Here is a 24,859-nt window from a genome sequence, read left to right as displayed (position 1 = left end):
TGTCCTTTACAGATCAGATCTAAATCACCATAATTAAACCAGTGTCACCAGTACTTAACCCAAGCCACTTGTCAGGTTACAACCTTGGGTTGCCACTATGAGCAGCTGCCATTAAGATCTGCTTTAACTTTTAGAGGCTGAAGCTTTCCAAAAATCCAGTTTGTGAAACCAGTGAGATTAGCCCAACTGTATAATCACAGGCCCAGTCTTAATCCATACTTCTAGCTTTTGGCAGTTGCATCCTACTCCGGAGGAAGAGACTGAACACAGGAGACATAAATGCCTAGTGTACCTTTGAAGACTATCAAGCCCCAAGCCGCAAGGCAGCAACAGCACTAGCGTCTCACGAGGCTGGTCTACTCTAACCAACTCTCAGTGGAGTCCATAATGATTAACTCGAGACCTCCAACCCCACCCACCCTCATGCCAGAGTACCATTTTTGCCTTTTAGATGCCAGACTAGGTCTTTTATTCCTAGTAACTGGTAGACTAAACTTCCTGCCATCTTTGTGGGATGGTAGCTTCTGTTTAGTTTGATAGAGGAAATGTATGTCATTCCAGATAAAGCAGTTTATACAGAGTACGATTTTCATCTAGACAGAATATGGCTATTTCATTTGTAAAACAACTTGTCCTTGTGTACTGATGACCTGTAAGAGACTGGATAAGTTTGTTGTTACTTAAGATCCCAATCCACTAACTCAGTGATTTCTGTTGTTTTCAGAGCTGGACCAATGTGCTCTACTGCTAAATGTAGCAGAGGTAGAAAAATCAAATTAATGGATACATTTCCATTTTTAGCCTTTCATACTTTTCTCAGATCTTTTTGTGCCTGTTATAGAGCTACACAGTAGTAAAATGTTCAAAACAACCTTATAACAATTTCAGATCTCATTCAACTTTCAAAGACTAGATTTGTTACACACACACACACACACACACACACACACACACACACACACACACACACAATCCGGTACTGTAAGGCAAGTAATCCTATTTAAGATGCTGAATTAGTTATGCAGAACTACATAAGCAAAAAGCATGATAGGTCAGAACTTATTAGAAGTTTAAGAATCATTCTTCTCCCCTTTTCAGCAAAGATACACATAAGATTTCAGATGGTATGAATAGGAAGTTATCATCACATCTCTGTGTGTTGCAACTTCCAACTCCCAATCTTCGGACTCCAAATTCAGTGACCGCTTCAACTGCAGGAACATGGAACACGTAACAAGGAGCAAGAAAGCAGCATTGAAGGTCCAGACCATCAGGCTTTCAGCCACAGAGAAAGAACCATGCAAGATTCCTACAGGCACAATAAGGTCACCATCCCCACACACAGGGCTATCCAAAAAATAATCAGTCATTCTGTTTTGAATATTTTTATTGAAATGAAAAATAAAAAAGAACAATGGCCATCTTAATCAAACACTTTCTTTACAAATATAAAAATATAACCAAAACTTCAAACAATTTTTATACATTTCCTATAAACAATACCAGAAAAGTTCTCAAAGCCACACTATATGGGGCTTATACACCATAATGTGAACACAGTAACCAAAAGTTCTAAGGTTTTTTATTTTTTGCAGTACTGGGGATCAAACCCAGGATCTCAGGCATTTTAGGCCACTAAGCTACATATCAGCTAAAGTTTAAAAATTCAAATACACTGATCTTTCCCTTAGACGACTAGCATAATCAATGTATTTTCCCAACTTGTATATTTCCTCACTAAAACACATAATACACCTTGGCTTAATCTAAACTTATCTAGGCTTTAGTATATTTTTCTCAAAACAGAAGCTAACATTAAGATGTGTGTGGTGGCTCAAGTCAACTCATGGTATTTTGTTTCTTATCACAAAGGCAAACTACTTAAAAGTGTCCAGTTTAACCCAAACAGTACATGACATACAATAAGAGGAATATGCATGGGAAAAATCAATTCTTACACTATAAAAACCAGTAAGCCTTCTTGAGAGCAATGTAACATAAAAAACAAAAACAAAAACAAAAACTGAAAACTCTCCAAAGCAATCTTTGTGGCTCATGCATATTGTTCCAGGCCCTATGAGCTAGTAAAAACATTAAATCTCAGAAACTCAAATACAGAAAACTACTCCATGCATTTCTTTTCAAGTTCCTGAGTAGGAACTTTAAAAAAAAAAAATCATTAGAAAGCTGACAGCAGAAGAGTCACATCATTTAAAAAAGGGAATTATAACCTATTACCAGCCTACTGAATTTAAATGAACTTCTAGCTTTCATTGCTAATTAGGTATGAAAGAAAGTAGGCTTGCTAATTTGTTTTGTCCAAATACAATGCTAACTTAATAGAACTTTTAAATATCTAAATGCTAGATACAGGTATGACAATGATGAACAGTAAAACACAACTCTTTCAAATATTCTGTGCAAATTCATGCACAGAATTATCATAATACCATTTTAAATAGTACCTGCTTTTTACAAATATCACAATTTTCTTCATCATTTAGAAAAAAACAAATTTCACTTTCTTCAAAAGGATATAAGTTAATCCTAAGTATGACTGCAAATAACTAAGTAAAACCTTAAAAACTTTATTCTATTAAACATTTCCTAGTACCATTTAGTACTTTTATATAGAATATATACTACTGGATTATTCAGGGAAAATACCATGACCTATTGTTATACAATGCAAAAAGCTTTCATTTGTAGACAAATACTTAAAAATGTGTTAATCGAAAGCTTATGTTAAAACTTTCCAGTATTTAATACAGATCATTGGAATGCACAATTTAAGACTGCTTGCTCCTAAAGTGGATTAAGAAGTTACGTATCAAAAGATCTTAACATTAAATGTACCCTGTACTGTCTTCTAATTTTCATGAGTTTATGAAACTTGAATCTTCCTACTTCTGCTATATCCATTAAGAAATTCAAAACAATTAGCATTCAATTAAAACTGGCCAAAATTTTTGCTTAAGTTATAGGAAACTTACATTCAAAACCAACCTGAATCAAAGGTTTTGCTCACTAGTCAGTGTATGGCTGACCCAAGCACTTATACTGGGAAGAACAAGAATATTCAGGTCAAAGCTTAAGTTACAAAGGACAAGTGGGGCCTTGAATCAGATGACTCTTCAACTCAAACACCCCTTACTGACACACTCCATAAATCATACCCAGAAAAGGTCTACCTTTCTCCACCCTCCCAGAATTCTAAGGGCCAACATCTGTCATGTGATCACTGGAGTTTTTTGCTTAGGTGCCAAAGGAATCATGGAACAGGAGCTCAAACAACTTTTCTCCCTTTCTCCTTTCCCCTAACCTAAAGGATTAGTTGGACTCTAACTAGTAAAACTACATTATACCAGAAACTAGTATAAACCAGAGGCAAGACCAACAGCCTTGAAGGAACAGGACTAGTCAAAACTGGTGGCTTCAAAGAAAATCAGTTATCATCCTTGGCTATGAAGACTGGTGTTCTCTACTACAGAGCATGGGCACAATTAACCACTTCACCACCATGTGAAGGTTTGGCATGACTTCAACTAAGTAAAATAAGTCCGCAACCATTGTTGCTTTTCTCATCTAAACAGAGAATATGATATACCTTTGACATCACCCAATATTCAGAAGACTAGCCCTGTGATGGTACCATAAAAATATAAGAAATAATCAAAAGTTCTCTGGGCCCACTGCAATTATATCTTGAGGTCAAGGCCAGCCTAAACTACAAAGCAAGACCATGCCTCAAAAAAAACAGAAAAAAAGAGTTCATTTCTGCCTATTATAAAAACTTATCAATCCTTTTAAGTAGCTACATCTTTCAAGTTATCTTTTATATTAAGCCTACAGCCAATAAGTCTGTAATAAAGAATATACAAAATATTAGGAACATTAAGGAATGATAGAACCAAAGAAGGCCTTTGTCCCCAAGTTCCTTTTACTTTCCATAATTTGATTTTAATAGGGCAGTGTTCCTTCGAGTTTTAAAAATTTGCTATTTTTTGGGCTGGGAGTGTAGCCTAGTGGTAGAGTGCTCACCTAGCATGCATGAAACCCTGGGTTCAATTCCTCTGGACTACATACACAGGAAAAAGTTGGGTGCTGTGGCTCAAGTGGCAGAGCACTAGCCTTGAGCAAAAAGTATTCAAGAACAGTGACCAGGCCCTAGGACTGGACAAAACAAAAACAAAAACAAAAACCCCCAAATTGCTATTTTTAACTTACATTCATAAAAGCCATTCCCTACCCCGCCCCAGAATTAGGTTAGTTCAACTTACTCCAAAATATTTTTGAAAAGCTCTGTCACTGCTAAAATGATGCTTATTTCTACAGATAACCTTGAGCAAACTGAGGTAACTTTATAATCTGAAAGTTCAAAAATCTATTACTTTTTCCATGGACCTAAAATTAACTATAATACAATTTCCCAGTATCACAAATACTCCCATCACATGAAAAAAAGTTCTAAATAAATTTTTTTATACCAGTCTCCATGACTACTGATCTAGTCAATCTGAATGGTTTCCCTTAAGTTTAATGTCTGTTGCCTATAAACTAAGATGTGGATGGCTATATAACAGACTGGGAGACAGGCACCAGTGCTCACACCTCTAATCCTAGCTACTCAGGGCAAGAAAGTCATAAGACTCATATCCAGTGAACCACAAAAAGCCAGAAGCTGAGTTGTAGCAAGTGGTAGAATGTTAGTATTGAGTACAAAAGCTCAGCAAAAGTGACTATGCCCTGAATTTAAGCCCCAGGACTGGCAAACATAAACAAAATCAAAAACACTACTGGGCAGTTGATGGAGCTGTGATAAAACTCACTAGCATATTAAGTTTGGTACAGGATTTAAATCTTGGACTCAATTAGATAAATTTAATTCCCCAAAATAACGGAAGATCATCATCACAAGATCTGTAACAATCTTGGATTATGTATCCAAGAATCAAGTAAGAGTCCCATAAATCCCATTGACCTGACCACTATTGTGTCTTAGTCACTAGCCTAAAGGCGAACAAAAACGCTCTTCAACTAAGATTTTTTAGACTTTAATGAGAAATTAAAAATTAAAAAAAATACAAATAGATGTTCACGTTCTTTAATGTTGTACAAAAAAGCATGAATAGAACCAAAAGTTAACATTATCACATTTGTTTACACTAGTTCTTCATATGAACTTTACTGTTCAAATAGAAAATCGATGGAGATTTAGGGATGGAAAAGAGATAAAACCAGAACTTCTACCACGTTTATTCTTCCATACTGTGTACAGCTGTGCTCACAGAGACGGCTTCAACTCCTCCTTCATGCAGGAAGTCAGTTGTATATGAAGTTGAACCTGAATGTTTTTAAAAAAAACAAAAATCTTTATTAAAAACAGTATTAGTTACAGAGTTTCTACCTTTGACAAGAAAATTTGTCTTGTTTCTACCCTCCATCCTGCCTCACCAGAAATAATAGTAATAACAGTAATACTCAATACTTTAAAATTTTTGAAGGTATAAATTTGATTATTCACAATAATTTCCTCCAAAGCAGAAAGTATGCTTCCTGTACTTTACAGGAAGGAGTTTAAATAAATGAGCAGCTTTGTCTCCACCCCCATATGCTATAATTCAATTTATAATATAGGAAGAGGCCCAAGTATAAAAGCAAAAGATAAATTTGGTTAGTAATACACTGCGAGGGCCAATTTCATACTCATCAAATTTTAGACCACTAAAACCACTACTTGGGTTGTTTTTAGCTAACATTTATGAAATACTGGCAGCCACCAAGCACTGCCCCAAGTATTTCTTAGGTGTTCCTAAACTATATCCCCACAAAGAACAAACTACCATCCATATTTACAAACAAACAAGCAAACTAAGAAGGTTACAAAGCCAGCAAGTACCTCAAGTGAGATTCAAATCTGAACACTGACCGCAGACTCTAACCAACATGTTTATTCAGTAATTTTTTATCTGTGATTGGCTCTAAAGACCTCGACTAGTACAAATCAATTAAATTTCATAACTGTATTAGCCTAAAGTTTAAACTTCTATCTAAACTTTTAGGGCCTAATTACATATGCCCCAATTTAGACCTAAACTAAATGTTCCAAAAAGAAAAAATATAACAAAATAATAAATTGCACATCTCATACTTCTTTTGCTTATTTTACCACCTGTGTTTTGAATAGACTACAAACCTAACTGCAGAGGATATCAGATCTGGAGAAAAGCAGCTGCACAACATCAAAACACCATGCCACAATTTAAGTGTAGGGATACTGTTAGTCACATCTTATCTTTACTCTGCACATGATGTAAGAAGTCTCTGTCTTCGTTAAACATAAACTTTGAGAATTATCCCTTCTCAAATGGCTCTATGTATTTAAAAATTGAGTTGATAATAAATTAATTAGAAAATGTTTAACTTTCCATACCTGCTCAACAATTGAGGGAGACTAGAAATGATGGGGCCATATCCTGGTGCATTGTCATATAATTCAAACAGTGGTGCAGCTACCAACTTGTAATTTTTGGGAACTGCAAACAAGGCTAAAACAAACAAGACAGTATTTATTTTGAATAATTTTTCATACAACTAACTTTACATTTGAGAAAAATAAGGAAAATATTTTCCATTAATAAATTCTGAGTGTGTCCTTTTAGCTAAAGGTCACAGAGATTTGAAAAATTGATTTTTTCAATAGATGGATACATGCTATTAACTGCCAGATTACCTTATATAACTACTGGGAAAGAGAACAGCCTTGAGTGTGTAATAAACTAAGACAGAATACTTGTTAAAACATACATAGCTCGAGAGATTTTTTTTTTTTTTAAGGACCAATCTCTTGGGATTTTTCACTAGAAAATCAATAGCCCAAGTTATTATCTATACTATCTATCACCTGTGCTGAGTATGGTGGAACACACTTGTAATCAGCTTTACAATGGTAACATAGGAGGCTGAGGCAGCATTGCAAGTGTGATGTCACCCTGGGCCACACAGCAAGACAATTTCAAAACACTAAATCAAACAAAACACACTGTTCAGACTATAGTTACGTTTACTGGCACAACCAATAAGACTAAGTTTGTCTTTTTGCTTTACAATAAATTCTAAAACGTCAAGGAACTTGAAAGAATAACTAATATTGAAAACACTATAAAAGTTTTTAGATGGCTATCTTCTGTAACAAATAACTTACCTTTCTCTTGGAGCTGAACCAGGAACAACTTCTTATGTTCCTTAGGCTTTGTGATATGTGCAGGAATATATGGATACTAAATTAAGAAATGAGAACAATTTGTAGTTTTCTAAAGTGACAATTCTTTACACCTCCATACTTCAATTATTAACTTCTTCCATTTCAGATAATAAAACTCCACTATGAACTTTCTGAAGCCAAGTTCTCATATTCTGAACACAATTTTATTATGACACATATCACATGGTTTCATTCATGTCTTTACTTGTAAGTCCCCAATATAGTGTAAACTGTTTTTTGTCTTTACCAAAACCAAAAAAGCTAACAGATATAGTAATAATAAGTGTTTTCAGACATAAAAATAACAAGTAGTAATTCAGTCAAGCAAATATGTAGTCATAGGATTTATGGTCTGGGAAATTTACAATATAATGGAGTTAGATTTTAACTGGTGTTTTTAAGTTATTGCTGCTTTTAAATATCATTACTAAGTTAAAAACTCTATAATCCTGATGCGAGTGTGTTTACTGTACTACAAATTTAAATACAGCCTGTGAGGTAGTTAACAAGATGCACCCTCCTGCTGCATACACTTTAGGAACACCAGATGAGCTATATTGGTGGAGTTCTGCCAGTTGGATAGTCTTAATTGCTTGCTAAAATGGAGGAATAATTCTAGAAAATTCAAAAGGACAAAGAGAACTACAGGACACAGATATCCAAGAATGAATTATTTTTCTAGGTAGCAGTGGCTCATGCCTACAATTCTAGGTACTCAGGAAGCAAAGATAAATGAGGATCTCAGTTTGAAGACAGCCTAGGGAAAGTTCATGAGCCCCACTTTGAAAGAAAAGGTTAGACATAGCAGTGCCCTCTTATTGCAGCTGTAACAGCAAGTATAAATAGGAGGTCTACCCTAAGAATAATCAAATCAAAATGGGGTAAAAGTGTGTGGTCAAAACAGTAAAGCAGGTGCCTGGAAGCATAAAACCCTGAGGTCAAACCCTAGTATCAAAAAAGAATAATTGTGACACAAAGGGAAAAAAAAGTATTTTTTCCCTACCTTGAAAAAGAAAAAAATGAACACTTGCCTACATCTCTCCACAATATACTCAGAAATTTGAAGTTGCATTTCAGAGTAGAAGAATTTTAAAATGCTTAAAAATAGATATAAGGAGAGAGTGTGATAAAAGCATGGCTGACAAAGAAGTAGGTAGTGCCATCATTCCCCTTTTACATAGAACTGTTGCTAAAAAAGAAATGCCTTTCCCAGAATCATTCCCCTAAGTAGTGAAGCCAACATTCAAGTCTGCATCTATTCACTTCTTACCTCATTATAATAGCTTATGCTATATTAACCAGTATACTGTCATCATATCCAACTAGCATCCAAGTTAAAATAATTACACACCAGAACCTTAAGCACAATGAATTGAGGTAATTGTGTTGGTAGTCTCCAACACTATCAAAACCACTATCAAACCAGTAAAGTTGGGGGGGGAGGGAAATGGGTACCAAGACATGTGAAAGGGTATCAATGTACGTGAATTAATGCACCTTCTATCTGGCAAATATCATGTAACCCTTTTACTAATTACAATAAAAAAATGCAAAAAAAAAAAAAAACAAAGACAAAAAAAAAGGTGAAGAGTAACTAAAACAGCACATCCTAATCAACACCTGTAGTTTCCTATCCAACCAGCTATAACCCAAAGTAAAGTGAGGTTGCTGTGTGAACTTTCTTCTGAGGGTAACTTTGGTCTTTTGTGCATTCTCTTTCTAGTTCTGATCTAGGGAGAACCTGACATCTAACTAAATCACTTACTTGTACTAAATAAACCCACACTTTTGTTATCCTCAGACTCTAGTAAGTACGGAAACTGGTGGAACCAAGATAGAGATGAATGAATGGGGATATTCAGAAAGCAACCAACAAACCCCTTAAGTTATTACCAAGCAGTCTCCAATTAGTGAATGTTCAAGAAACCAAAAATAAACACAGTTCAGAATGATTTCTCCACTTGGCTTTGAGCCAGCCACCTCACTATTTGTGTGAAATTGGGACACAGATGTATTTGTGGCAATCTTACTGGCCTCTACAGGAAGGGCATGGACAACTCCTATCCTATGGGTCTATCATACCAGACAGAAGCAGTCTGCTTGACCTCAAAAGAAGCTATCAAATTATAAGGGATTTTGCTTTGTCGATCTAACTTCAAGAAGTCCACTCAGTAGCCCTAAGTAGGAAAATGTGAGCCTCATTATCAACCATTAAAATAAATCGAGAATATTTAAGTCCAGATATATGCTTTTACTTTGAAAGGTCACTGAAGCATATTTTTGCGCCCATGTCTCAACATCTCATGTTTCCCTCAGATTTCAGGGCAGCTACGTTCAGACATGTAGGATACTTCCCTGCTTGTTTCCACTGTCCTCCAAACTTTTCCAAAGCCTGGAAAATCTCCTCAGCTCATATTTAGACTCAACATGAAATTGCAACAAGTTGAAGCACCTCAGATCCTCCTAAGTCCCTGGCCTTGTATCTTTCGATGGACAGTTATGAGGTGCATTTTGATTGTCCTTGACCAAATTAATCATTGCTCACAACTATTAACAGTCAGATACATTTTTTCCCCCTTGACTTCTGCTACTTCTGGTCTCCCTCTTCCAAGGCACTTCTGCTTTTTGAAATAACCTCCCAAACTACCCTCACCAAGGGTATGCCTTATTCTCTAGAGAATGAAGTTTAGTCTCTGAAGGAAGCTAAGGAACAAACTGCTTCTTCTGAGAACAAAGGGAAGTATGTTCCTTCTTACACAAGAGACAAACCACAGGGCAAAACAGTAGCTAATGGAAAAAGTTTCTCTTATCAGGGCACTAGTGGCTCATGCCTGTTCAGGAGGCTGAGATCTAATAGAAGTATGAAGCCAGTTTAAGCAGGAAAGTCTCTGAGACTCTTACCTCTAATTAACTATCATAAAACTGGTAGAGAGCAAAAAAGCCTCAAGGACAGTGCCCAGGCCCTCTTGAGTTCAAGCCCCATGACCAATCAAAAAAAAAAAAAAAGTTTCTTTATAAAAGGATTACAACCCTAATGACTTCCTAGCTCCAGGAAATTATCATCAATGACCTAACATTAAAAAAACAAAAAAACCTCAGATATTTATGAAATCTTAAACCAAATACAAAACACCACCTATGGAACCAGTCTCCAAGAAGACCTCTAAACATGTGTTCCCTGACATTCCCTTCCTGTGGAATTTTCTCCCATATATCCCAGGGTGATAATATGCCATAGCCAAGACTAGGTTATAACCAACAGTTGCTCTCCTAGTCACTTCAATTACATACTGGGGAAACCGGCTGCTTTAGTGAGAGTTACCCTTTGGAGATGTGCCCATGACAAGGAACTGAAGGGAGGTCTTGGGTCAACTGGGTCAATATCCAGGAAAAACTGAATCCAACAACTCAGAAGGAACTGTGAGGCGCTCCAACACATGTGAGCCTGGGATCACAGATCCTCTCCAGTTCAGGCTTATGATGCGATCTCAACTGTAACTTGATGAGATCTGAGCCAGAAACCCCTGCAAAGGTGCTCCTGAGAAACAGATAATATCCACTGTTTCAGGTTGACAAATATGGGGGTAGTATTTAATATTCCCTTTGAAGATGCTTGGGACAAAAGTGTTTGCAGACTTACCAGCTGAACATTCCTAATTTAAATCCTAACCTTTTTTAGCATCATGTCAACTAGATTTTTGGATTAGAGGTGTTCAACCTATAATTTATACATTTCAATAAATATTGTCCATGATAAACCTACTTTGTCCTGGCTGTCTTCATTGAGCCTGAATCCAATTTTTTGATCTATCCTTTTACAAGACATACAAGAGAGAGGCTACAAATTCAGTACCAATAGGGAGTGCATCCACAATAGAAATGTTGTGGATTAAATGGCCTATTTTTTAAAATATTTTTATTGTAATTAATAAAAGGGTTACATGATATTTGCCAGATAGAAGGTGCATTAATTCACATACATTGATACCCTTTCACATGTCTTGGTCCCCATTACCCTCTCCCCACCCCCCAAAATGGCCTATTTTTATTAACAAATACATTACAAAGAAAAAAAAAATAGGTAACCGACATGTAGATGTAAAAAGATCGTAAGAGACTAACCTAATTCAAACAAATATAAGAACAATACAGAAATAATCAGGGTATGTGAAAACAGTGATGGATGTTTCAAATTATAAAAATTATTTTAGTATATTAGTACTACTGAGATTATCCTTTAAAAGACTGTTATTTCTGTAATTCTTATACTAAACTATTTACAAGTGAAATGCTACCTATAATTTGCTTCAAAATAACCCAAGATGAGGGCTGAGGAAACATGGCAGGAAAAAGCTGATGTTTAATTATGAGCTACTGTTACAGGTCCTTCTTTCTCTCTACTTTGGTATTTGAGGAATTTTCATAAAATGCTCAACTTTGTAAAAATTTTTAATCTAAAGAGAAAAAAAACAAAATTTCAAATTCTACTTTGGTCATTTTTTAAAGTATCTGGAATTTTCCACTTCCCCAGATGCCCAGCAAATGCAAGTGAACACAGACCTGAGGAGGTTCAAAATTTGGTCTCCACCAGTTACCAATGCAGTCATCAATGACCCAGTCTTGCAGAACGCCATCTTGACGACCTAATATCTGTCAAAAGAAACAGGACTGCTAGTAAATGAACTATACATACTTACTAAAAACCATTTGGTGAAAAGAAGTCTAGGGCTTGAACTCAGGGCTGGGGCACCATCCCTGAGCTGCTTTTCCTCAAGGATAGCACACTACCACTTGAGCTATAGCACCACTTCTGGCCTTTTCTGTTTATGTGGTACTGAGGAAGCACTCTACCACTACACCACATTCTTAGCTAAAGAGAATATTTTTGGCAAACATTCTTAATACATACAGCCAAGTAATATGCTTTTTTCAGCCTTCTTCATGATTTGGTTGTTACATGATTAGTTCAAAATTATAGTATTATTATAACACCTAGGACTTATAAATGTTTCCTTTTCCTGACTCCACATGGAAAACCCAGCCAGTAGCACGTATTAGATTTTCTAGAATCAGCTATAGCTTTTACAAATCATCTACCCAACCAAGTTACAAATGTTTAAAACACTTTATTTGCTCTGGATAACATAAAATTCATTATTCATTAAAGTTACTATATTCTATATATTTTCACTGGTCAAAAAAAATTACTTGCTATTACTAGCCAAGCCACATCTCCAACAGTCTTTTACTCTGTTTTGTTTTGTTTTGCCTGTACTTTTGGGATGATATTCCTTTGCTTGGATTTACAAACATTTACTCTAGAATTGTGAGTTTTCAATCTCATAAATAGCCATCTGTGTTGGGGAAATTTGCTCAAATTATGCTAATTCTTCTTAATCCTCAATTTTATTTATAGTTTCTATGGGTTCTTTTGGGGGACTCATGGATTTAATCTTTCTTCCCCTATATGCTATCACTAGGGTTACAGGTATGAGCTACTGGTGCTGGCTTTTTTTTTTTTTTTGAGACAGAAACCCAGGCCATTTCAAATTCTAAGTCTTCTGCTTCAGGCTACGTTCTAAAGCTACAGATAAAATTTTAGTCCTGGGGCCGGGAGTTTGGCCTAGTGGTTAAAGTGCTTGCCTAGCATGCATGAAGACCCAGGTTCAATTCCTCGGTACCACATGTAGAAAAAAGCCGGAAGTGGTGCTGAGGCTCAAGTGGTAGAGCTCTAGCCTTGAGAAAGTCCAAGGACAGTGCTCAGGCCTTGAGCTCAAGCCCAGGACTGGCAAAAAAAAAAAAAAAAAAAAAAAATTCAGTCCTGATATTTTGTTTGTTATTGTTATTGTTGTCTCTGACATTTTTTCCAGCATGTATAAGTTTTTTGTTGGTGGTAGTGGCTAGGACATTAAGGGCCTTTTCTTGCACAAGAGCAATACCTTTGTTTAAATGCACAAAGAATATTAATCCGAGTTTGGGGATACTGGAGTCTTAATTTAGAGCCCTCACAAGTCCTCAACCCATTTTTTTTTTAAAAGTTATTTCTCATATGGGATCTCCTGACCTGACATAGGGGCCAGTCTCAGTCTGAGATACTCCTACTTCTATGTTTTTCCATTGAGGTGAGCTCACAGTATGATTTATCACACCCAGTTTGCTTGCTAATGGGATCACTCCAATTTTTTGCCCAAGTTGGCCTTAAACGCTAATCGTTCTGATCTCTGCCTCCTAAGTATGATTAGAAATGTGAGCCACCAAAGCTTGCTTATATAACTGTTTTTTCAATTATTAAAATTTCAATTTCTTTAGATTCCTTTTGCTTTTTATTTTATTTTTTCTTTTACTAAGAAGCTTACTCCAAAACAGGATGAGCAAGATTCAAAGGTTTTTTTTGTTTGTTTGGGGTTTTTTTTTTGTTTTTTTGTTTTTGTAGCCAGGCATTACAGATCAGGCCTATGATCCTAGCTACTAAGGAGGCAGAGATGAGATGTGAGAATTTCAATTCAAAACTGGCACAAGCAAGAAGGTCCATGAGTGTCGGGGTCCTTCATCCCCGGTCCCTCTCGACTACGAGGAGGGGTGGGGAAAAACATGCCCTGACCAGTCCATCCTGCACTCAGCCTTCCTTCCCTGGAGCATGAACAGAGACGCCAAGCAGCTTCATCAAGGCAGGAAAATCTCTCTCCCCAAACCCCCCCCTCCCCCTCCTGAGGAAGTCCCTCCAGCTAATATACCCTCACTCTAGGTCCCAGCAAAGAGTGATAAACAATTAACACATTTGTAACCAATCCTAATCAAGTCTTGCGTCCTGCCTCTCGCACCTTTCCTTGTCTCAGCAGAAAGTTATTAGGCATGGGGTTACTCGGCCGCCAACACATGAGACTGAGACTCTTATTGCCAATTAAACTCTAGAAAGTCAAAGGTGGCACTGTGGCTCAAAGTGTAGAGCATTAGCCTTGAGCAAAAGAGCTCAGGGGCAGCATCTAGGCCCCGAGTTCAAGTCCCACGGCTGACCAAAAAAACAAGATTTAGTCATAAAGTATTGTTGGTCTTTGTTTCCTCCTCTGATAAGTACTGAAATTGAACTGGTTTTTTTACATGTATTTTCTTCTAGATTTATTAAGAAATATTGGGAAAATTTTATTTTTTTCCCCAAGTGAGAAGTACAACTTGTAAGATTTATCATCATTCAAATGGTATACATTTGAATTTTTGCTGTGTAATTTTCATGGATAAACATGGGGTTTATAGTCAGTCTCCTGTCCAGCACATGTCAGTAAGGAGCTGTTATATGGAGACTGTGATCACCTAGAGCAAGTCAGTTTCCTGAAAGGATTTCATTGCTGCAGATTCACATCTATTTTGCCTGCCAGATAGTATATTCTCTAGGCTGTCTGTTTTGTAAACTGTGATCTGAAGTTCAAGAAAGTCTGAAGTTTATAAAAGAATAAAATTGTAAAACTGGGCTTACTCTGAAGCATCATTTGTTACTTTTAATCTGAAATATCAGCATTAATTAAGTAGTACTAAAACAAGTATTACATTAACTAATTATTGTAAATTCTCTTTATCACATAACTTGTTGATTATTAAAAATTAACTATTGGTGTTGTTTTTGTTGATGTTTTGATAAGAATTACAATTTTCTTTTACAATGGCCAGTACAATTATGAACAAAACTTTATTTGGTCAGCTTTTGATCTTTAATATAATTTCAGATAAGGATCTTTTAAGCCATATCAAAAATTGTCTTAAGAAACATGGCAACTGTTAATGTAAAAATAACATGCTAATTTATTCTGTTGTATGATGATGGCATAATAGAAATTACCTGACCTTGTCTTTGTCCTAACTTGGAAGAATAGTTATCAAAATGAATATGTTTTCAGCTCATAATTTTTTCCACTTAACTATGTTTACAACGTATATAAAACAAAAGTGATTGTATAACTGTAGTTAGCAATGTACCTTTGCTCCTATCACCTGATGTTTGCCAAATAAGAATAAATGATAGATTTTACAAAAAAAAACAGATTTATTATTTTTAAGATTTTATTAGCATTGATTTTTTTACATCATATTTCAAATGTCAAGTTTAACAAATAAGTACTCAAGAATGTGATCATTATATGCAATCACTGGCACATAAATTTAAGAACAAAATTAAGCTGAGTTTGCATGTCATAGATACATCTCAATCCATATAACATGTCTATAGAGTATATATCCCATAATAGATTTCTATGCCTATGTAGTTATATTTATATCTCCAAGACTATGTCAATGACTTTGAGTACCCTTGAGTCATGGCTCCTGTACTGTTTGGATCTAATATCCACATAGCAAGGATACCATGCACTTTTTGTTCCTAGAATTGCTTTGGCTATTCTAGGTCTTCAGTAAAGAATGTCCTTGGGATTTTGATGGGGACTGCATTGAAATTATTTTTTTTCATATATTTTTTTATTGTAATTAATAGAAGAGTTACATTATTTTCACCAGATAAAAGGTGCATTACTTCACATACATTGATACCCTTTTTCATGTCTTGGTCCCCATTTCCCTCCCCCAATCCCCGCCCCTCATCTTGTTTTCCTCCCTTCCCTATCCGACTTCAAATAACCAAATAAGCACATATACAATATATCAGATAACAAGATGAAATACTGTACCAATATGAGATAACCAAGGGACAGCAAAAGAGATGAGATAACATAGTACATTAGGGACAACAATCACTCATTATATGGCTTTTGTTTCTATATCCTTTCATTTAGCATCATACTGTATGGCCTTATGTATCTAGGTTTTGTTCTATTGTAAATCTTTGCTAGTAGAGTCCAAGGTTTCTACTGATTATGACAAATGAGGGAAACCATTGAGCCTATGTTCCTTTGAGTCTGGCTTACTTCACTTAATATAATTTTTTCTGAGTCTTTCTATTTCCTTACAAATGGGGTGACATCATTCTTTCTGAGAGCAGCATAGAATTCCATTGTGTATAAATACCACATCTGTTGATACATTCATCAACTGAGGGGCATCTGGGTTGGTTCCATATCTTTGCTATGGTAAATAGTCCGACTGCATTGAAATTATATATCAATTTTGACAGTGTGGCCATTTTCAGTACGTTGGTTCTCCCTATTCGTAAGCATGGAATGTCTTTCCACTTCCTGGTATCCTCTTTGATTTCTTTCTTTAGGCTTTTATAGTTTTCATTAAATAATTTCTTTACAGCCTTGGTTAGGTTAATTCCTAAATATTTTATTCTTTTGGGGACTACTGCAAATGGGATCGGTTTCTTGTTCATCAGAGAGATTAGTCTGCAGATCTTTTTTCCCTGGTTTGAGGATGGTTGTCATACTGCTTCAAAAAAATGAGTCTGGGATAGCCCTCTCTGCTTCTATTTCTCAGAAGAGTTTCAAGAGTATAGGTATTAACTCATCTTTAAAAGTTGTATAGAGGGCTGGGAGTTTGGCCTAGTGGTAGAGTGCTTGCCTAGCATGCACGAAGACCCGGGTTCGATTCCTCGGTATCACATGCATAGCTAAAAGCCAGAAATGGTGCTGTGGCTCAAGGGGTAGAGTGCTAGTCTTGAGAAAGCCCAAGATCAGTCAGTGCCCAGGGCCTGAGTTCCAGCCCAAGGACTGGCAAAAGGAGCAAAAAAAAGAAAAAGGCTGCTCAGGTTTACTGAAGAGTATGGCACTGAAATTTCTAGCATACACAAATCCATCACCTGGAGTTTTTCTTGGATTTGTCACCCTCTAAAAAAAACACATCTGCTTGCAGTAACTGTTAACTTTCTCTCAGCTACTAAAACACTTTCTATGTAGTTCTATTCCACTCTGAACTAGACAGTACTAGGAGTATTAAATTCTGGGATTTCTCAATAGCCAGAATGGAAACTCCTTATTCTCATCTCCTTAATCTTTTCATTGCTAGCTGTTTTCTGATCAATTACTACAGATTCAATCATCAGCTAGTCTTTATTAACTATACAGAGTAGGAAAGACAATTTAGTATATTAATACACCCTATACAGACTTTCAGTCAATCCAGTTTCCAACCCATGCATAGACCCACTTTCACAGCTACTTAACACTTAAAATTCTTCAGCCTCAAATTTGTTTATTTGCTATCTCATTTTTGTGCCCCCAATTTGAACTCATGTTTTTTTTTTTTTTTTTTTTTTTTCCTAGTCCTGGAGACTTTCCACTTTTCTATGTTTGTGGTACCAAGGAATTAAACCTGGGTCTTCATGCATGCTAGGCAAGCACTATTCCACTAGGCCAAACCTCCTGTCCCACAGCTGGGTTTTCAGTAGTAGGTTGTATTATATGAAAGTGAAGCACAGTACAGCATCCTTAAGAACTATAACACACTTTAAAAAATACTAGAAGTCAATATGGTGGTACATTACTGTAATTCTAACATTCAGGAGACAGAGACCGGAGAATTTCAAGTTTGAGGCCACCTTGGACTACATAGGGAGACCCTATCTCAAAAAAACCCTTCTAGGCCAATAGTAGAATTACAAGTGATTCTTTTAGTTTTGTTTCCCCTTTGCTTTTCTGTGTACCAAGGTTTTCAAACAGTTTTTAATTAAGGCAGAGTAACTACATGTGAAAAAAGAAAAAATACTTGATATAAAAAAAAAAATCTACAATCTGAAAAAACTTCCATTCTATGCATTTGGCTCCAACTCTTCAGAAACAGACATTAGAAATCTTAAAAGCAGTATAACTTAGGCAAAATAGAAAAGATATATGCAAATGCATACAGATTAAGACAGTTCTCTTACATAAAATTCTACTTTGGAACAAAACCACTTAGATTTAAATCTCCATGTCTCCTACACACTGGCTCTATAATAGCAAGTTAAGTTGTTTAAACACTTCATGCCATAGTTTTCCTATCTGTAAAATAGGATAAATAATAATACCTCCTTCTTACAGCTGTTATGATGATTAGAGGCGTTATTGTGGGCATGCATGATGCCCTGTAATTTCAGCATTTTGGAGGCATATTTCAGGACAGCAAGGATGAAAACTTAGCAAGACTCCTATCTCAACTAGATATAGTAGCACATGCTTGTAATCTGAGCCATGGAAGGAATAAGCAGGAGGCTTACAGTTCAAGGCCAGCCCAGGGAAAATCAGTAAGACCCTACCTAAAAAACAACTAAAGAGAAAAAGGGCCGGAGATATGGCTCAAGTTTTAGAGTACCTACCTAGCAAGTCCAAGGCACTGTTCAAACCTTAATCACCAAGGACAAAAAAAAGGTACTATATGTAATACACTTAAAACAATATCTCACCAAGTATTTAATAAATGAGTCATTATTACTACTATTACAACAATACACTGACTTCAAAATGTTAAGATAAATTGTGTGAGTTCAACTTAAATGCACCAACACTTGAGTTTATTTTCTGTATTAAAAATGAAGTATTTCAGCCAGGAGTGTGGCCTAGTGGTAGAGTGCTTGCCTAACATGCATCAAGTACAGGGGTTCAATTCCCCAGTACCACATACACAGAAAAAGCCGGTTAGTGCCCAGGCTCTCAGTTCAAGTCCCAGGAATGGCAAAAAAAAGAAAAAAAGAAAAAATTAAGTATCTCATATAAAGTTATCCTTTTCATTAGCCCTAATAAAACCTCATTATCAACTGGTGGTATTCAGATAGGCAATAAAACTGACAGAGTGGGGCTGGAGTATTGCCTAGTGGTAGAGAGCTTGCTTAGCATGCACAAAGCTCTGAGTTTGATTCCTCAGACCACATACACAGAAAAAGTGGGAAGCGGTGTTGTATCTCAAATGGTAGAGCACTAGCCTTGAGAAAGCTCATGGACAGTACCTGGACCCTGAGTTCTAGCCCTAGGACTGGCCAAAAAAAGAAAGAACCCTGTAAAAGTGATTGAATAGAAAAATACCTCTGTCATCAAGCGTTTTAGTCCTTCGACTTCATCTTCTCCTGGATTAAGTTCGCCACCCGGTCTGTACAAAGGTTAAGAATTTCAGTATTCAACTTAATACAATTTGAGGATTATAGAAAGAAACCAGAAACAGTTTCCAATCAAGCAAGTGAATAAAACATTTTAATGTCACATAAGGCAACTAAAATAAATGTCAAAGGCAAGGGACTAGTATGCTAGAATGCTGAGCTCGTTAATCTACCAGACAACATACAACTTTAGCTTTACACAGAAAAATACATACAGCATAAATATAATTACGGGCCAAAATCCATTCCACTCTCCTCTCCAGAAGCTATACAGTCTAGAAAAGTTGAGCAATAGAAACATTTTTTTTTTTTTGGTCTCAGTAATGCCTTAAGTTTTTGAAATTTCTAGCTTACTTTGATCAAGTAATTGCAGACTGGGTATATATATTTAGACTTATGAGCTCAAATGATAAAATTAAACTGTTCTAAGAGGATAGCATTGTAAGGGAAACAATAACATCAAATGCTTTTAGTAATGCTACACCTGACATTTAGAAAGAGCTTAGTCGATGTGTTTCATGATGTTTCTCAATCACTAGCATCAAAATACATAGAAATATGCAGATTTTTATTTAGGAAAATAAATGCACACTGCACTAGAGAAAATCATGATTTTTTACTCCTGAGGGTTCCATTAACAGAAGTTTGTTGAAATTAATGATGAGGTACTAAAACTGTATTCTGAAGTTGCATGCAACAGCCATCCCAATAAACACTGTCTTGATATTAATTCCCAGCAACACTTACAATTTGAAGAAAGTTGTTCCCAGCTGTAGCAGTAACACATGGGGCAGCCGGTGCTCATGAACAATCAGAACCCCTTCTACAGTCCTCCTCATTCCAATTTTATCAAATTCCTCCCTCATGCGCTGAAATCTGGCTGCAACAGAGCTGTCCTTCTCATAAAGGGGCTCTTTTGTACCAAACGTGTAATTCGTAAGAGGGTACCTGTGATCCAAAGACAAACACGCACCATGAGAACTGATGCTTATTCTCACCACAAGTATCAGTCACAAAATAAGAAATCATGGTCAAAAGTTTATCTTTTGCCATCACAGAACTAAGATTTGTCCAAAGTTACAAAACTGCTGAATCATACAGCAGAGCTGAGAGTCCTGTTCTCTGGACTTAGAGCCAGAGCTCCCATGTGATCAAATGACATTGATAACAGCATCCTAGACTTCTAAATTCAAAGTGATTATTGATTGGTAGTGGTTGTCCTCTGGTTTTATTAGTTCATGGCTGCCATACTAATAATTACCAACCGGGTTCCTCTACCTACTAATATAAAATTGTATTAAATTATGAGTGTTAATTGTTCATCCTTTTTTTCTGATATACTGAGCCACCATTATCCATCAGCATCTCTCCAACTGTTTTCTATTTGTCTCAACTTCCCTCAAAGTTTTCAAATATAACCTTTTTTTTTTTTTTTTTTTTACAGTCCTGGTCTTGAGCTCAGGGCCTGAGCACTGTCCTTGGACTTTCTCAAGGCTAGAGCTCTACCACTTGAGCCTCAGCATCATGTCTGGCTTTTTTCTATGTATGTGGTACCGAGGAATTGAACCCGGATCTTCGTGCATACTAGGCAAACACTCTACCACTAGGCCAAACTCCCAGCCCTTAAATATAACCTTTTATAGATCAAAGTTTCTGCTTTCCTTCTCCTTTGAGCCTACTACAAAAAGCCTTCCTAGTCTTCTGTATTTTTTCTCTTCAGTATCCTTATTCATCATTTCTCATTTAAATTGTCTACTCATCATATTTGGGCTGCATGTCCTCTTATTAAAAACTGAACACTGGTGGCTCGTGCCTATTATCCTAGCTACTCACGAGGCTGAGATCTGGGGACGGAGGTTCATAGCAGCCTGCACTAAAGTCCATGAGACTCTTATCTCCAATCAACCACTAGAAAATGGGAAGTGGCACTGTGGCTCCAGTGGTATGATGGTAGCCTTGAGCTGAAAAGCTCAGGAACCAGGCCCAGGCCCCCAGTTCAAGCCCCAAAAAAGAATATTCGGATAATACACGGCTTGGGAGCAAGCTATCTACTCTCTCAAAAACCCTTGACAAGGCAGGTGCTGGTGCAATCACACTTGTAATCCTAGGTGCTCAGGAGGCTGATATCTGAGAATAGATATTCAAAGTCAGCTAGGGCAGGAAAGTCTGTGGGACTTTCATTTCCAATAACCAGCAGAAACCTGGAAGTGGAGCCGTGACCCAAGTGATAGAGCACTAGTCTTGGGAAAAAGTCTGGGTGGAGAGACCCAAAGTTGAAGCTTTGGGGCTGACAAGCAGGTACACACACACATATGCACAAGTACGCATGTGCCTGCGCACACATGCACATATGCACGTACATGTACCCACACACCCTTGACATCAACAGCCAATTACACAGTTAATATACTTAGCTGTTCTTGTAAAGGTAAATCATATTTGCTAAAGAAAAAATAAAAAAGCAATTTCAGGCAGGCACCAGTAGCTCACATCTATAATCCTAGCTACTCAGGATCAGGATCTAGCCTGGGCAGATAAACCTGAGAGCCTCTTATCCCGAATTAACCAGTGCAAAGCCAGAAATGGAGGTGTGCCTCACATGAAAGAACACCAGCTATGAATGAAAAGGCTAAGCAAAAAGGTGAGGCCCTTTGTTCAAGCCCCCAGCACACACACACACTCTCTCTCTCTCTCTCTCTCTCTCTCTCTCTCACACACACACACACACACACACACACACACACACACACACACACACACAGGCACAAAACAATTGCAGAAGCTAAACTCCAAGCATAACAAAGTAGCTCTAAAATAACTATATCACCATTCCCAGGACACTTTCAATAATACAAAGGACTCCACTAGAATATTCAATGCTGAATCAAATACTATCAGCATTTGCAAGAACAGTTATTTCACACAGCACTTAGTGCCAACCAATTTTTTTAAATGATTTATATTTACATTTAGTTCTCACAATCTGAGTTAGAAAAAGATTAAGGAAACAGGTGCCAGTAGCTCACACTTACAATTTTAGCTACTAAGGAGGCTGAGATCTGAGAATAATAGTTCAAAACCAGTCCGGGCAGGAAAGCCCACGGAGACTCTTGTATTTTCAATTAACCACCAAAAAAGCTAAAAGCAGAGCTGTAACTCAAGTGGCAGAACACTAGACTTAAGCACAAAAGTTAACAGACAGCACTTTAACCTTAATTTCAAGCCCCAAGACACACACACACACACACACACAAAGAAAAAAAAAAAGATTCAGGATATCTACAATACATTTCCATTGCAAAGGCCAACTTCACATATCTGTAAGATGTCAAGATGAAATGTTAAAATTTTCATCTGTGCTAATCTAGACATGTATATAAAGAGTATCATAAAAAGCAAGAGTCTATATCTTACTTCCTCACCACTGTACTTCTAGCATTATACATACATGCACACTACTGAGACAATGGCACTCATGTAACATTTCCTAAAATAAAAGATATCTAGTGAATTTGTATTCAATGTAATAGATCATTACTCCCCCAGATGAACTGAACATAATGATTGTACAACATAAGGATTGTATTTAGATATAGTATTTATATAGAAGAGGAAAAGTGCTGTCATCAGCCCATAATCAAGGAAACAAAGATTAAGACATTGTTGAAAGCACAACTGTTTTGCCAAGTCCTAGTTTTGCAAATGACCTAGTACAAACTGATCTGTAAAGGAAAAAAAATTTAAACCATTATGGGTCTAATAGCTTAAAGCAAGGAATTTCAGAAGGTAGGCTTTCACATTTTTTTAATGGTAATTAACTTTACAAGGCTGGGAATGGAATCCACAGGGCCTAGTGCAGGACAAGCAAGTACTCTCATCCAATAAATCACACCAGTAATCCTTTCATAATTTTTTATAAGTACATGCCCATTTCACAGGAAGCTTCTAAGAATTTTTTTTCAGTGCAGAAACTTAAAATGCTACTATCCGTGTTAACAGACACAAAGGTTCTAATTTATATACACACAACTAATTATAGTGCACACAGGTCACACTACCTAAATTTCACAGCCAGCACCTATTTTGCTAAAAAATAATAATAAATATCTCTCCAATTTCAAGTCACTTCTGGTGCTTTGGGAAGACATGGGGGAAGTTTGTTTATTTGAATAGAAAAATACCATAATACCACCATCAGCAAATTCTCATCCTTTTTAAACACATACTAGCCTACACTGGCCATTTTCCTCTATTTTTAAAGACATAACCATGCTGCCTTAAAAATTCACTCAGAAACATTCAAAAAGCACACTGACAATTTCTTAGACAAGACATACACCATAGCAATTACGTGCTAAGCAAGATTTCTTTTTTAAGATTACATTTGAGAAAACAATCTTTTTACTTAAAAACATACTTAAAAAATCAAACAGCTCACAAAGAAGTTCCCATAAGGCAAAGTGCTGGTCTAGTTCCTTCCACACTGTGCAAAAGCCAATCACAAGCGTCCATACTCTACCGGGTGGGTGCCTGGGATGTACAGCTAAGGTAGTAGACAAGACACCTGAACACCTGAATGCTGTGTACTCATTGGATGAAATACAACACGGAGAAGTAAAACTAGATTCACTTACTTCAAGGAGATGTCTAAAGTTCATTGCAAAAAAAAAAAAAGATTGTTATATCATTTATTTCAAATAAAAGCCTACCGAAACAAGACCACCCACGTGCTGGGAAAACATTTTTTAAAACATGGACCTGAAGTATACAAACCACATTCTGCAGTTGGCTACTTCTTGGAGGGGTGCAGAAAGAATGAGAGTTCAGAGCAAACTTCGGTTTTAGTCACAGTGATTCAAACAAATAGGACAGAATGAAAATGAGAGTTCTTTTCCAGAAAGAAAGAAAGAAAGAAAGAAAGAAAGAAAGAAAGAAAGAAAGAAAGAAAGAAAGAAAGACAGACAGACAGACAGACAGACAGACAGACAGACAGACAGACAAGGAGGGCTCGCCAAAGTAGGGAACTTGGGCCTCGGGAGGGGAAGGAGAGGCCTGGTGGAAACGAAGGAAGCACCAGTCCCGGGGTGGGCGTCGGAGCGGTGAGGAGGCGTGAGACCCGCGGGCCGGCCGGCCGGTCGGGGTCGCGCCGGGAGGGGGTCCCCGTATTTAGGCGCGCTCTGGAGGGCACGGAGAGACGCCCCCCAAGGCCGCGCCGGTACTTACAGATTGATGGTGCGCTCCAGGGTGAGGGGCTTGGTTTGCTGGATGTACTTGTTACCAAACTGATTGACTCCCCGGGGCCAGCCCGTCTGCGAACGATTGGGCGGTACCACAGACATGCTGACGAACTCCGGCGCGGCTGGCGAGCACAAAGCTGGGGGTGGGGGAAGACTTTTCCCCCCCGGTGCGGGAAGCGGTTATCTGCGTCCCGCTCAGCAGCCGCCACCCGCCATTAACGCGAGAAAGCGTAGAGAGGCGTACGCACGCCGGAAGTGGAATCCAGACCCTCTGGCGGCAGGAAGTAGGGAGGCGGGGGCATAACCGGCGAGTTCCCCGGTCAGGCCAATCATTGGCGCGGAGGTCTCAGG

The 24,859-nt window shown here is 37.3% G+C and overlaps 1 protein-coding gene across 1 annotated transcript; it reads right to left on the bottom strand.

Moving 5' to 3' along the window:
* Positions 1-5,038: 5,038 nt before the first annotated feature.
* Nudt21 (nudix hydrolase 21) lies at positions 5,039-24,759 on the bottom strand. The gene is made up of 7 exons (XM_090357619.1): positions 24,495-24,759; positions 20,019-20,219; positions 19,201-19,264; positions 11,825-11,914; positions 7,205-7,280; positions 6,434-6,548; positions 5,039-5,344 (listed from the first exon to the last, which is right to left on the bottom strand). Exons 1-7 carry the CDS (start codon positions 24,608-24,610, stop codon positions 5,323-5,325), a joined length of 684 nt encoding a protein of 227 aa, XP_090213745.1. The 5' UTR covers positions 24,611-24,759; the 3' UTR covers positions 5,039-5,322.
* Positions 24,760-24,859: the final 100 nt, after the last annotated feature.

Source organism: Megascapheus bottae, chromosome 24, assembly GCF_031878675.1.
Source record: "Megascapheus bottae isolate mThoBot1 chromosome 24, mThoBot2.hap1, whole genome shotgun sequence".
Lineage (NCBI taxonomy): Eukaryota > Metazoa > Chordata > Mammalia > Rodentia > Geomyidae > Megascapheus > Megascapheus bottae.
The sequence above is the reverse complement of the archived record's forward strand: the minus strand, read 5'-3'. Positions and strand labels throughout refer to the sequence as shown.